Here is a 15,137-nt window from a genome sequence, read left to right as displayed (position 1 = left end):
ACTCTGTACCGGGTCATATTATAGTAGCATGCATGATCCCTATTGCATTTGCTGAAAACATTTTAAAGCATTGCTTCCATCCAGCTGCATTTTCCTGTCTTCTAACTCCTGAATGTGCCTGCTCAGAACAGGAACTCTCCATGCAGGTGGGTGGATGACATTGTAATGCTTTCTTGCAATTGTTAAAGTGTCAGTAAGTGACAAATCAGAATAGTGTAGGCGGATCGTGCTGTAACCTGGATGCCTCTGCTGCTCAGTTGGTCTATGTTGTAGAACGTGTTGCAAGCCCGAGACATATCTGATTACAATGTCCTTGTGATAGAGGATCCAGCTAAAACATGAAGGATGGCAGTGCAGTGCGACCTGTCCTACTACTACAGGCAAAATGAGGGAGCACAGGAGCTTTCTCCAACCCTGCAATCATCTGAGCTGCTGACCCCTCAGCAGGTTCCTCAGCGCCCCACCACATCCCCAGAGAGGTAAGAACTTTAACATGAGATGTGGCAAATGTATTAAATTTACTTTAAAACTTTTAGAACCTTTTACTGATGTTATGCAATTGGTCATTAAGAAATTATATCACATTTTGCGATAGATTTTATGCCTTTTTGCCTCAACAATATCTGAATGTCATAGCTAAAAAAGTCAATTTAGATTTTTTTTTACATAAACTTGTGACTTTATTTATATTTAATATACAGTGTAGATTATATGAGCACAAAAATTATATTTCATAAAGCGTCTGCTCCCGGCATTACGAACAGAAGACAAGTACCACACTGAGAACACTTCCATTCTGTTATATGGGAAAGATACAAGGACAGTGATCACGAAATCCGCTCCTCACTGATAGGTGCGTTAAATGCTGCTCATTAGTGATGAGCGAGTGTACTCGTTGCTCTGTTTCCCGAGCACGCTAGGGTGGTCTCCGAGTATTTGTGACTGCTCGGAGATTTCGTTTTTGTTGACTCAGCTGTATGATTTATGGCTGCTAGACAGGCTGAATACATGGGAGGAATGCCTGGTTGCTAAGGAATCCCCACATGTATTCAAGATGTGTAGCAGCTGTAAATCATTCAGCTGAGGTGAGGAAAACTAAACAATACACTAACAAATACTGGGAGATCACCCAAGCTTGCTCGGGAAAACCCGAGCAACGAGTATACTCACTCATCACTATTTCTCATATTTTACTGGTCTATAAAGAAGAGCAGCAGCGCTACACTATCCACCTTTCTCATAACCATTCTGGGACACTGTTATTATTGTGCTGTGCCTGTTGCCAGTGGCGTACCACCGATGACCATGTGACTGGTATGGGGCCCATGAGCCAGGGGGGGCCCAGTGCCAGCACCCGCACTGGGCCTCCCCTCCTCCGCCCGACATCACGAGCAATGATGATGGAGTAGGGATCATCAGTTGACGCTCCCCCCCCTATCATTCTTCCTCGGCATCTGATGTCTCAGTGCAGCGAGCACGTTGTCGACATTACAACGCGCCCGCTGTACTGAGATGTGCGGTGCCTCAGACCACACGCTCAGGAAATCGGAGCATCGGGTGGAACGAGGAGGGGTGAGTATTGTATTTTTTTTTTAAATCAGTGACTGGTGGCCACAAAAGAGTATGGAGGATCATCGGAAAAGCCTTATATTGTGTGGAGGACCATTGAAAGAGCATTATATTCTATGGAAGACTATGGGGAGAGCATTATACTGTATGGAGGACCGTAGGGGGTGCATTATATTATATGGAGGACCATGGGGAGAGCATTATATTCTATGGAAGACCATGGGAAGTGCATTATATTCTATGGAAGACCATGGGGAGTGCACTATATTCTATGGAGGACCATGGGGAGAGCATTATATTCCATGGAGGACCATAAGTAGTACATTATATTCTATGAAGGACCATGGAGAGAGCATTATATTCTATGAAAGACCATGGGGAGAGCACTATATTGTATGGAGGACCATGGAGAGAGCATTATATTCCATGGAGGACCATGGGGATAGCATTATTTTCTATGGAGGACCATGGGGAGTGCATTACATTCTATGGAGGGCCATGGCAAAAGCACTATATTCTATGGAGGACCATGGGGAGAGTATTTTATTCTATGGAGGTCCATGGGGAGAGAACTATACTCTATGGAGGACCATGGGGAGAGCATTATATTTCACGGAGGACCATGGGGATAAAATTATATTCTATGGAGGACCATGGGGAAAGCATTATATTCTTTGGAGGACCATAATGACAGCATTATATTATATGGAGGACCATGGAGAGTGCATTATATTATATGGAAAACCATGGTGTAAGCATTATATTATATGGAGGTCCATGTGGGTGCATTATATTACATGGATGACCATAGGGAGAGCATTATATTCTATGGAGGACCATGGGGAGAGGACTATATTCTATGGAGGACCATGGGGAGAGCATTATATTCCATAGAGGACCATGGGAGATAGCATTATATTCTATGGAGGACCAGGAGAGTGCATTATATTATAAGGAAGACCATGGGGAGAGCATTATACTATATGGAGGACAATGGGGAAAGCAGAATACTGTAGGGAGGACCAGGGGTGCATAATTTTATAAGGAGGACCATGGGGAGAGCATTATATTATATGAAGGACCATGGGGAGAGCATTATATTATATGGAGGACCATAGGGAGAGAATTAGATTATATGGAGGTCCATGTGGAGTGCATTATATTATATGGATAACCATGGGGAATGGCATTATATTACGTGGAGGACCATGTGGAGTGCATTATATGATTTGCAGGACTATAGGGAGTGCATTATGCTATATGGAGGACTATGGGGAGGGCATTTAACTATGTGGAGGATTATGAGGAGTGCAAAATACTATATGGAAGACTATATGAGGCACATTATACTATATGGAAGGCTATGTGGGGGCCATTATACTATTTGGAAGGTTATGTGCCATCCATTACAATATTTGGATGGCTATGTGGGGGCAATTATACTGTATGCAAGCAATTATACAATTATACAGTGTGGGGTCCATCATACTGTGTGGAGGGCTGTGTGGTCCATTATATTGCATGGAGGGCTAGTGCTGGCCATTATACAGTGTGGAGAGATGTGGGGCAATTATAATGTATGTAGGCCCATTATACTGCATGGAGGGCTGTAGGGGGGTCACAGTTAGGGGATCGTACCGTGTTGGGGGTCACCATACTTTGCCTTGGGAGTTGAGGTGGGGTACAGTAGGGTCATTATAGTGCGCATATGGAAACTAATGTGGAGGAATTCATCATGGGAGTATCATACAGTGTTTGGGGGCACTTTTGTTGGCATCGTACTTTATGGGGGCAATGAAAGATAAATCTAGGGCTTCAGCAAGAGAGGAGTAAACTTACCGTATTTTTCACTTTGTAAGACACACTTTTTTTCCCCAAAATTTTTTGGGGGAAATAGGGGTGCGTCTTACAATGCGGATATACCGCTTACCGGTAACACTGCAGGCTGGGATGAGGGAGTGTCCACCACCACTGCCGCTGCCCAGGGTGTCCGCCGCTGCCCAGGGTTTACACTGCTGCCTAGGGTGAGGGTGTCCGCCGCTGCCCAGGGTGTCTGCCGCTGCAGGGGGGCTCTGCTAACATTTCATGACAGGCCAGAGCCCACTGGCAGTTCTGTGGTTTCCTCCTGTGCTGTGGTTCCAAGAAAATGGCTGCCGGAGGCAGCGCATGCGCAGATGGAGATCTCAGGACCAAGATCTCGAGAGATGAGATCGCAGCGCTGAAATCTCATCTCCTGAGATCTTGGTGCCGAGATCTCCATCTGCGCATGTGCCGCCTCCCAGCGGCCATTTTCCCGAAGTCCATCGCGAAGGAAAACATGGACAAACTGCTGGGGGGCTCTGGCCTTTCACAAAATGTCACCAGACCCCCCCCGCCGCAGCACCGGAGATGCCAGCATCACCGGAGACACCTCTGCAGCACAGGAAGCCCCGCGCAGCACAGGACACCCGCACACCCCCTCATCCCAGCCTGCGGCCCGCAGCAATGCTCCACTCCTGCCTCCAGCAGTGACCCTGGGACCGCGCTTCACTGCAGCCACCACCCCGGGAAGCAATAAGACGCATGGATTAACCCTGCTGTTCTGTTGGTCAAAAATGACCGACTTTGAACTTCAATATTCTTTAAAATATTCAAGATGCGGCTCTGAAACCCGTGGCCGACCGACCCATCCTCATTTAAGTCAATCAACCACAAGTTTCAGAACCGCATCTTGAACACCCCAAAAAATACCAAAGTTCAAAATAGGTCTCCCCAGACCGAACAGAACAGCAGGGTTAAAAGAAGCACCACCATTTTATTAGAAAAAGTTTTTTTTCTATTTTTCTCCTCAAAATTTGGGGAGCATCTTATAACGCGGAGCGTCTTACAAAGCGAAAAATACGGTACTTTGTAGAGGCTGCAAAGTTGTGAGATATGCTCTTCTGTGACCCCAACAAATACATATATATATTTTTGGGGGGAGCAATTAGAACTGCTATGGGGTCCCATAATTTCTTTGTACGCCCCTGCCTGTTGCAAAGATAACAGAGGAAGAAGTGTGCAGTCTATGAAGTAGTATGGAAAGCCATATTTGCAAACTTCTGAAATGGGTTGTGTAACAAATTATGTAGCTTGACACACAAAACAGACCCCTTCAACAACCCCGTTTCTACCTGCTGAATATGCGTCTGGGTGCTGAGGATCCGTCTGATGATGCAAAATAACAGGAAGCCTCTCTAAGCGTTGCTTTCTGTGAAATTTTGTGAAGTTTATCAAACTTTTGGGGGTCTATGAGGTCTCCCCTTCTTCTGGGATTCTCTCCAATAATTCTAAAAAAGATGTCATGTTCGGTGAATGAAGTTTCGGATAACAATACACTGTAAGACATGTTGAAATTCAAGAAAAACAATGCATTATTTTTCTTGCGAATGCGTTGGAAATTTGTGGTTCTTCCGTAGGCCACCATATACTTCTGCAAAGCACTTCTACATGAAAATATCCTTGTAATATGACTTGTGAGAGAGCTTGACTTTTTCTTACAAATTCTGAGTAAATGCTAGAATCCGCTGGCATTTTTGCTGAATTCTTATAGATGCAAAATCCTCCTAACATCAGTGTGGTTTCAGCCTGGAATCTGCAATGTCTTTCTCCATTTATTTGCCTTTTCCACACCTATTACTATATAACCCCTGGCAAAAATTATGAAATCACCGGCCTTGGAGGATGTTCATTCAGTTGTTTAATTTTGTAGAAAAAAAGCAGATCACAGACATGGCACAAAACTAAAGTCATTTCAAATGGCAACTTTCTGGCTTTAAGAAACACTAAAAGAAAACAAGAACAAACAATGTGCTAGTCAGTAATAGTTACTTTTTTTAACCAAGCATAGGGGAAAAATTATGGAATCACTCAATTCTGAGGAAAAAATTATGGAATCATGAAAAACAGACAAACATAAAAAACTCTCCAACACATCACTAGTATTTTGTTGCACCACTTCTGGCTTTTATAACAGCTTGCAGTCTCTGAGGCATGGACTTAATGAGTGTCACACAGGACTCTCCATCAATCTGGCTCCAACCTTCTCTGATTGCTGTTGCCAGATCAGCTTTGCAGGTTGGAGCCTTGTCATGGACCATTTTCTTCAACTTCCACCAAAGATTTTCAAGTGGATTGAGATCTGGACTATTTGCAGGCCATAACATTGACCTTATGATGTGTCTTTTTTCAAGGAATGTTTTCACAGTTTTTGCTCTATGGCAGGATGCATTTCATCATCCCCAAACATCCTTTCAATTGATGGGATGAGAAAAGTGTCCAAAATATCAACATAAACTTGTGCATTTATTGAAGATGTAATGACAGCTTCTCCCCAGTGCCTTTACCTGACATGCAGCCCCAGATCATCAATGACTGTGGAAATTTGCATGTTCTCTTCAGGCAGTCATCTTTATAATTCTCATTGGAATGGCACCAAACAAAAGTTCCAGCACCATCACCTTGCCCAATGCAGATTCGTGATTCATCAATGAAAATGACTTTCATCCAGTCATCCACAGTCCACGATTGCTTTTCCTTAGCCCATTGTAACCTTGTTTTTTCCTGTTTAGGTGTTAATGATGGCTCTCGTTTAGCTTTTCTGTATGTAAATCCCATTTCCTTTAGGCGGTTTCTTACAGTTCGGTCACAGACATTGACTCCAGTTTCCACCCATTCATTTCTCATTTGTTTTGTTGTGCATTTCCTGTTTTGGAGACATATTGCGTGAAGCTTCCGGTCTTGACGCTTTGATGTCTTCCTTGGTATACCAGTATGTTTGCCTTTAACAACCTTCCCATGTTGTTTGTATTTGGTCCAGATTTTAGACACAGCTGACTGTGAACAACCAACATCTTTTGCAACATTGCATGACGATTTAGCCTCTTTTAAGAGTTTGATAATCCTCTCCTTTGTTTCAATTGACATCTCTCGCATTGGAGCCATGATTCATGGCAGTCCACTTGTTGCAACAGCTCTCCAAGGTGTGATCACTCCTTTTTAGATGCAGACTAACAAGCAGATCTAATTTGATGCAGGTGTTATTTTTGAGTATGAAAATTTAAAGGGTGATTTTATAATTTTTTCCTTAGAATAGAGTGATTCCCCTATGCTTGGTTAAAAAAAGCAACCATGACTGACTACCACATTTTTTGTCCTTGAATTCTTTTAGTGTTTCTTAAAGCCAGAAAGTTGCCATTTGAAATGACTTTAGTTTTGTGCCAAGCTTTTGAGTAAGCTAGAAAGAGGATGGCTTCTACAAATGGATAATGATTCTAAACACACGTCAAAATCCACACTAGACGACCTCAAAAGGCACAAGCTGAAGATTTTTCAATGTCCCTTACAGTCCTCTGATCTGAACATCGTTGAAAATCTGTGGCCACATTTCAAAACAGCTGTTCATGCAAGACGACCCAGGAATATCACAGAACTGGAAGAATTTTCTGAGGAAGAATTAAATGAAATCCCTCAAACAACAAGTGAAATACTTGGCTAGCTCCAGAAAGTGTTTACCAGCTGTGATATTTTCAAAAGGGAGTGCTATTAGGTACTAACCATACAGGGTGCTCAAACTTTTGCATCAGTCCATTTTCTTTTTTGTAATTTTTAAAATGTAAAAGATCAAAATATAAGTATATTTTTTGCCTAAAATAAAAAGGAAATGTGTTATCTTTAACTGTAGCCCTTTTATAGATAATTTCATCTTCAACTTGCTTAACTGTGCACAATAACACTAATTTTGACCGGGGGTGTCCAAACTTTTACCTGCCACTGTATATTCATATGCAATAGATTTGTTGCAGTATATTTGTAAAAACAAGCAAACTGCGCTTTACTCATCTTCCCCAGCTCTAACGCTGAGACTCCGCTGCTACTCCCGGTTTCTTTTGTTGTCTGGAGTGCTGACGTCACGTCGCCACCTCTGCAGCCAATCACTGAACTTAGCGACTCTGAGCGGCTCGTTCACTCTTTGACTGCAACACTGTACATGTAATATCAGCATGGCAGACAATAGCAGACACTGAGGGCAGTGGCAGAAACTTTTCGCTGAACCCAGGGAAGGTGAGTAAGGTACAGTTGCAAAGATTTCTGTTTTTCCTTTGTTTTGTTTTTTTTTTTAAATCAAACTGCACTCAAGCATAGAAGTTTTCCTACAAATGTAAAACTACTTTAAAAGACCATGTTGTATTAAATTGAACCACAAAGAGAAAAAGCTCAGTGGACATGCAATGTGTGAATAAGAATTCAGGAGCTACCAATCAGTAACACTGCATAGCAGAATACCACAATATGAAAGTCTACTGTACACAGTGGTGTGGTTACTGGCCTTCATGCTTCATCTAAGCCTAATACGTTTTCCAGTGGTATCATATCACAGGACTGTTGGGTGACAACTGAGCCTTCAGGCTTTACTTATAAATCATTCACAGTGACAGGCACAAGCATTGTGCTAAATTACTGAGTAATCCCTCCGTAAAGAGCAAGTGTTTTAGAACTCATAGGATCAAAGGCAATTAATTCCCTCCAACTCCTCCACCACAATAACAATAGTCTGTCATAATAATTTGGTTGCAGCATTTTGATTTGCTCAAAATATTCTCATATATTAATCCTTAGATTAGTTACTTTTATGTGAGGCTTAAATTGTATTGTCAATATACAACCCCTGGCAAAAATTATGGAATCACCGGCCTTGGAGGATGTTCATTTAGTTGTTTAATTTTGTAGAAAAAAAGCAGATCACCAGGGTCCTGGTTGTCACAGTGGCATTGCTTTCCTCACGGGGAGAGTGATGTCACGCTTGGAAGCGAAGGAAGATCTTCTTTATCAGGTAACCACAAAGCATACAACATGTTCACACTCCAGGCCAGAATGGGGAGCCCTGATCCAGTTTATGGGTGGCTTCCCCTTATAGATTCTGGTCTGGAGGGAAAGTCAGTCAGTGAGTCAGAGAAGGCCAAAGAGGAGCTTGTCATGGAACATCAGCTGAGGCGGGGCTGGTAAGAAAGGATAATAGCTGAGTTGATGTTGGCGTCTGCAGCTCCTGGCAGAAAGAGAGAGAGAAGAGAGAACTCAGTAGGACTGGGGAGAAGCCACGAAGGTGCTACAGCTCGTGGACAGAGAATACAGAAGGCAGAACAGCATGTAGTGGACATGCAGGAGAGCGAAGCACAGGAGAGTGACAATTGGGGAGGACAGTTGCAACTAGGTTACCTCCCTGGCAGAGCACAGACACCAGTAGCCGGAAGACCGAGGTTGTGAAGGACTCCAGGACTTACAGCAGAAACCGGCAGGACAGCTGGATTACACATCACCTCTCTGCCGTAATACCCAGGAGACACAGTGGCGCATAGAGCCCGGGTCGTGATAGAAACCCTGTAAAAAGGTTCAAGCCACCTGTCATATGGTTTAGTGTCCTACCCTTTAAGGAGGACAGAGAGAACTGTGAGGACCTTGATAGAAGCCATAGGCAGCAAGGGGCTACACCACCGTGCTAGTAGGAAGGCTTTTAACTCCCTGGTAAAGGGGACTCTGAATTTGCTTCCAAGTCGGCCGGATCCTGCCTGTACCTGTGATCTGGTGCCCTGGACTGCTGCTGCCTGAAGTCTTCAGTAAGCCAGGTAAAGAGACTGCAAACCTGTGTCCTCCATTTCTTGTTACACAACTCACCATCTCCACTTACACACCGGGAGCCCTGGGGACCTACTTCACCTGTGGGAAGTTATTCCATTCTAGCTGCCATAACATCACCCCAGAAGACCCCTTTAAGCAACGTTGGTCCCCTTTGACAGAATACCATAGGTGGCGTCATGAACACAAACTTTAACCAAAACCCCTTTAAAGACTTTCCCTTTCACATGGGCGCCCAGGGCCACGGACCGGGTCGCCGCCACTGTGACAGATCCCCTTAAGTCCCGGACCCGGTACCGAGTACCCCACGGCCCTGGCTGGCGTTCCACACCCCCATGCTTAATGGATGGCGAGATGTTCTTTTCCTGAAACTCTGTGCCCTTCTTTCCCCATACATACCTTTTCATTGAGGCCAAAGAGTTCAATTGTAACCTCAACGATCCTCAGGACTTGTTTCCAAAATGCATCAGGCTTGCTTGGATGTTCTTTTGCATACTTCTGGTGCTGAAATTTATGGTGAGGATGCCGGAGAGATTTCCTTCTGATGACTCTTTCATAAAGGTCATATTTGTGCAGGTGTCACTGAACAGTAGAACAATGTACCACAACTCAAGAGTCTGCTAAATATATTAGATTGTCTTTTGCAGTCAAGCGGGGGTTTTGATTTGCATCTCTTGCAATTCTAGGAGCAGCTCTCACTGAAATTTTGTTTGGTCTTCTAGACCTGATCTTGACCTCCACTGTTCATGTTAACTGCCATTTGTTAGTCACATTTCAAACTGAAGAAAGGGCAACTTGGAAACAGCCTTCTCCTGCTTTGTTGATCTCCATCATTTTTATTTTCAAAGTGCTAGGCGGCTGCTTAGAAGACCCCATGGCTGCAGTTTTTTTTGGCACAAGGTTAGAGGAGGCTGGGTTTTTATAAAACTGGGAAATTTGCATCACTTGGCCTTTCGTAACAATGATAGTGAACAAGCCATAACCCTAACAGGCTAATAAAGGTCAAAGTTATCTGAGCACACAAACCTCTACATCGGCCTAAACCTTTACATCGGCTCATTTTTTCCTTTTTGTAATTTTTCAAACGTAAAAGATGAAAATATATGTTTGGGGTTTTTTGGAGGTGATGGGGGGTGAGACTGGTGAGCAAAATGCCATTCTTAATGAGTTGGAGCCTTTTTATTTCCAGATTCTATTAGTGCAATCCCGATGAGGGAAGATTGCCAAGATATTTTTTTTTAATAAGGATACCAATAAAACTAATTTTAAGCACAAAAAGTGCCCCCTTGAGAATGTCAATAGCTCCAATCTACATTATTGCATCTAGTCTGAATTTTTATATTACTTCAGACTTACTGGACGATTGTTAATAAAGGACCCTTCCTATATGAGCTGGATAAATGAAACTGAGGGCACTGTTGATTTACGACTTTTGTGTTTTAATTACATGGTTGGTACTAAGTACATAGATTTCCAAAAGAAAATAAAAATCTTGTTCATTCGTGTTTGCAAATTACATTTGAATTTCTAATGTCAACGCTGGTTTCCCAAAGGAAATGTACAAAATAATTGCTTCCTTAGAGACTGCTCATCAAACTACTAATCCAACGACATAAAAAATGAGATAATTCTCAGACTGATTGTCAATTATTAATATGAATATCATGTATCCATTTTTAGTGCATCGTAGCATAGAAAATATTAGCCATGCACATCTCAAAGGGAGAATGTCATCACGTTTTTTCAAATGGAAGTAATGATACAGCTCTGTAAGAGGTTCTCCCCCCAATAAAAATGATACCATTACTACTTCTTTGTTATTTCTGTTATTAACTGCATCCCTGCTGGAAGATATCAGATTAATATTGACCACGTATTCCCATGATCTAATATTCTTGTGTGTCACATCTGCCTCTGCTTCACCTGTTGCTTATTTCTCTGCGTTGTTTGTCTGCCATCCTCCATATTCCACTGTGCCTGGTCCTCAATAATCTATGTGCTATCTGCCAAGACACGTTTGGCTGCTCCATCGCCTGCAGTCCCTGCTGCTTACCCTGATCTACGGCTTGAAAACTCCACTTCAGCAGGTGAGCCCACAAAAGAATACTTTCGTTAGATATGGAGGGCTTATCTAGATTGGTTTTGCAGCTTGCTAAGCTAAGTCCACAGGAGGCTGTAAATGTTGTGTGTAACTTCTCAGCCCACATGGAGCACTGGCCAAAACTTTTGGTGCTATAACTCCAGGTCCTCAAAACCTCCCCACAAAAGTGGCATATAATTGCCTTATATCTCTGCTATGTGGAGAAGTTTTGTCTTAGACCAAACCATTATAAGAATGTGACAATCCAATGATGCATTCTCTACTATCCTTCATGACTACCTCCCTTAGGGTATTTAGCATTGACTCTATACCCTGACATAGACAAGGGACTAACTCAACGTGACATTACGACAACCAGCTCTGGCCTCTGTTTGCTGAATAGGCATGGAACAATGATGTCCTCATTGCTATCTTATTTATCAGCCTACTCACTCGGATCAAATATGAAAGTACTTGTTGGAATTTTCTATTTTCCCTTCAAATAGTTTTTTTTTGCCACCGAATGGACTTACGTTTGATAGAGGGGTCAAGGGAGAGAGCTCAAGATTCCAGTGTCCCATATTCTTCAAAATTTCATCTCATGGCCGTAACAAGAACCCAAGATAATTGGCAGGAAGAAATTGCAGTCGTTTGACTATATTGTGCTTAAAACCCACTCTCTCATAGACTGTTCCAAACCCATGATGTGAGCTGGTATTTATGATGTTGTTACTCGCCACTGCTTTCTCAGAATTGCATCAGTCAGTCAGGAGCACAGTTTACTCTTTCCGATGGTGATTTTAAAAAGTACTGCTCTCAACTGTAACTTTCTCTGAACCCATATTGCAACGTATGTCTCCTCAAAGTAAGAAATTCAGAATTGCTCACATAACAGTTATAGAACTCAAGAAGTGTGAGGTCTGCTGTATACATCACATAGGAGACATCGAGACTCTACTGTATTCACTTAGCATATGATACAATGAGATTCTGCTGTATATCCACACACAGCATACAGTGAGACTGCTGCATACATTACATAAGAGACACTGAGACTGCTGTATACATCATATAGGATATACTTTCCTTGTGGAAAGAGATTAAGGGTACCGTCACACAGTGGCATTTTGATCGCTACGACGGCACGATTCATGACGTTCCAGCGATATATCCGTGACGTTCCAGCGATCTCGCTGTGTCTGACACGCTCCTGCGATCAGGGACCCCGCTGAGAATCGTACGTCGTGGCAGATCGTTTGAAACTTTCTTTCGTCGTCTAGTGTCCCGCTGTGGCAGCATGATCGCATGGTGTAACAAAGGTGTGGGCGCGGACCCGCACGTCAATAGTTAACAGCCGCAGCGCCGCCAGCCAATCTGAGGCTGGCAGGCGCTGACGTCAGCCGCAGCGTGCGTGCATGTCGCTGGCGTCTGACATCATTGTCAGTCGCCGGCGAGTGCATGCACGCTGCAGCTGCGTGGAGACTTCGCCCGCCGCAGGAGCGCGGCAGGTAAGAAGAACTTCTTTTTTTTTTTTTTCTTGAGAGCGGTGATCCGGGGGCCCAGGGAAGAACGCTGGACACAGGGGCAAAACGCTGGACAGAGATGGGGCAGAGTGCTGGGAAGAGATGGGGCAGAGTGCTGGGCAGAGTGCTGGACAGAGATGGGGCAGAGTGCTGGACAGAGATGGGGCAGAGTGCTGGACAGAGATGGGGCAGAGTGCTGGGAAGAGATGCGGCAGAGTGCTGGGAAGAGATGGGGCAGAGTGCTGGGCAGAGTGCTGGACAGAGATGGGGCAGAGTGCTGGACAGAGATGGGGCAGAGGGCTGGACAGAGATGGGGCAGAGCGCTGGACAGAGATGGGGCAGAGCGCTGGACAGAGATGGGGCAGAGCGCTGGACAGAGATGGGGCAGAGCACTGGACAGAGATGGGGCAGAGCGCTGGACAGAGATGGGGCAGAGCGCTGGGAAGAGATGGGGCAGAGCGCTGGGAAGAGATGGGGCAGAGCGCTGGGAAGAGATGGGGCAGAGTGCTGGGCAGAGTGCTGGACAGAGATGGGGCAGAGTGCTGGACAGAGATGGGGCAGAGGGCTGGACAGAGATGGGGCAGAGCGCTGGACAGAGATGGGGCAGAGCGCTGGACAGAGATGGGGCAGAGCGCTGGACAGAGATGGGGCAGAGCGCTGGACAGAGATGGGGCAGAGCGCTGGACAGAGATGGGGCAGAGCGCTGGACAGAGATGGGGCAGAGCGCTGGACAGAGATGGGGCAGAGTGCTGGACAGAGATGGGGCAGAGCACTGGGAAGAGATGGGGCAGAGCGCTGGGAAGAGATGGGGCAGAGTGCTGGACAGAGATGGGGCAGAGTGCTGGACAGAGATGGGGCAGAGTGCTGGACAGAGATGGGGCAGAGTGCTGGACAGAGATGGGGCAGAGTGCTGGACAGAGATGGGGCAGAGTGCTGGACAGAGATGAGGCAGAGTGCTGGACAGAGATGGGGCAGAGTGCTGGACAGAGATGAGGCAGAGTGCTGGACAGAGATGGGGTAGAGTGCTGGGCAGAGTGCTGGACAGAGATGGGGCAGAGTGCTGGACAGAGATGGGGCAGAGTGCTGGACAGAGATGGGGCAGAGTGCTGGACAGAGATGGGGCAGAGTGCTGGACAGAGATGGGGCAGAGTGCTGGGAAGAGATGGGGCAGAGTGCTGGGAAGAGATGGGGCAGAGTGCTGGGCAGAGTGCTGGACAGAGATGGGGCAGAGTGCTGGACAGAGATGGGGCAGAGTGCTGGACAGAGATGGGGCAGAGTGCTGGACAGAGATGGGGCAGAGTGCTGGGAAGAGACAGGGCAGAGTGCTGGGAAGAGATGGGGCAGAGTGCTGGGCAGAGTGCTGGACAGAGATGGGGCAGAGTGCTGGACAGAGATGGGGCAGAGTGCTGGACAGAGATGGGGCAGAGTGCTGGACAGAGATGGGGCAGAGTGCTGGACAGAGATGGGGCAGAGTGCTGGACAGAGATGGGGCAGAGTGCTGGACAGAGATGGGGCAGGATTGGACACAGATGGGGCAGAGTGCTGGACACAGATGGGGCAGGATTGGAAACAGATGGGGCAGACTCAGTGCTGGACACAGATGGGGCAGAGTGCTGGACACATAGTATTGTGTTTTTTTTTTTTTATTACTGATCAGTATTGTAGTATTCAGTCACTATGTGGTGGTAATATGCGGTCTGGTCATGGTGTTGTGGTATTTGTTCCTTGTGTTTGATATTATTCGGTCACTGTGGTGGTAATATGTCATCTGGTCATAGTGCTGTGATATTTGTTCCTTGTATGTAGTATTATAGGTCATTTTAAAAATTGAAAAATAAATAAAAATATACCTAAATTGTATTGCATATTTTAACAAATATTTAATAGGTTACAGTACAGTAGGGCCCGGCCAAAAGTGTCTACCGTGTTATGGTGGCGGCTTAAAAAATCTTTTGGCCAAAACAAAAGCTGCCGGCTATATGTGTGATCTGGTGATGGGAACTGTTAATGTGTGATAGGTGAGAAGTAGAGATTTTCCAAGAGAGAGCGGTGGGACTGTGGACAGTTCGAGGGGTGGAGCGTAGAGGCGGGGCTGGGGTGGAGCCTGGGCGGAGTCTCAAGGGGGCCCCGAAAATTTTGCCAGTATGGGGCCCCGAAATTTCTAGTGGCAGCCCTGGGTGTATCGTGGCCATTCTCATGCTCTTGATAGTTGTGCCCTCCAGCCCACTGACCTTGATCACTATCACAATTAATCTCCAACTCCCCTTATTATAACCTTGCTCCCTCCCATAGGCTAGGCTTTTCCCAACCACTTA

General features: G+C 45.2%; 1 protein-coding gene across 1 annotated transcript in view; it reads left to right on the top strand.

Moving 5' to 3' along the window:
- The first annotated feature begins 221 nt into the window (after positions 1–221).
- SPMIP4 (sperm microtubule inner protein 4) overlaps positions 222–15,137 on the top strand; it is a 53,695-nt gene continuing 38,779 nt past the window's right edge. The window contains exon 1 of the mRNA XM_069729879.1: positions 222–479. Coding sequence (XP_069585980.1) covers positions 346–479 — 134 coding nt within the window. The 5' untranslated portion in view covers positions 222–345. The remainder of the gene's footprint in view (positions 480–15,137) is intronic.

Source organism: Ranitomeya imitator, chromosome 6 (assembly GCF_032444005.1).
Source record: "Ranitomeya imitator isolate aRanImi1 chromosome 6, aRanImi1.pri, whole genome shotgun sequence".
Classification (NCBI taxonomy): Eukaryota; Metazoa; Chordata; class Amphibia; order Anura; family Dendrobatidae; genus Ranitomeya; species Ranitomeya imitator.
The sequence above is the reverse complement of the archived record's forward strand: the minus strand, read 5'-3'. Positions and strand labels throughout refer to the sequence as shown.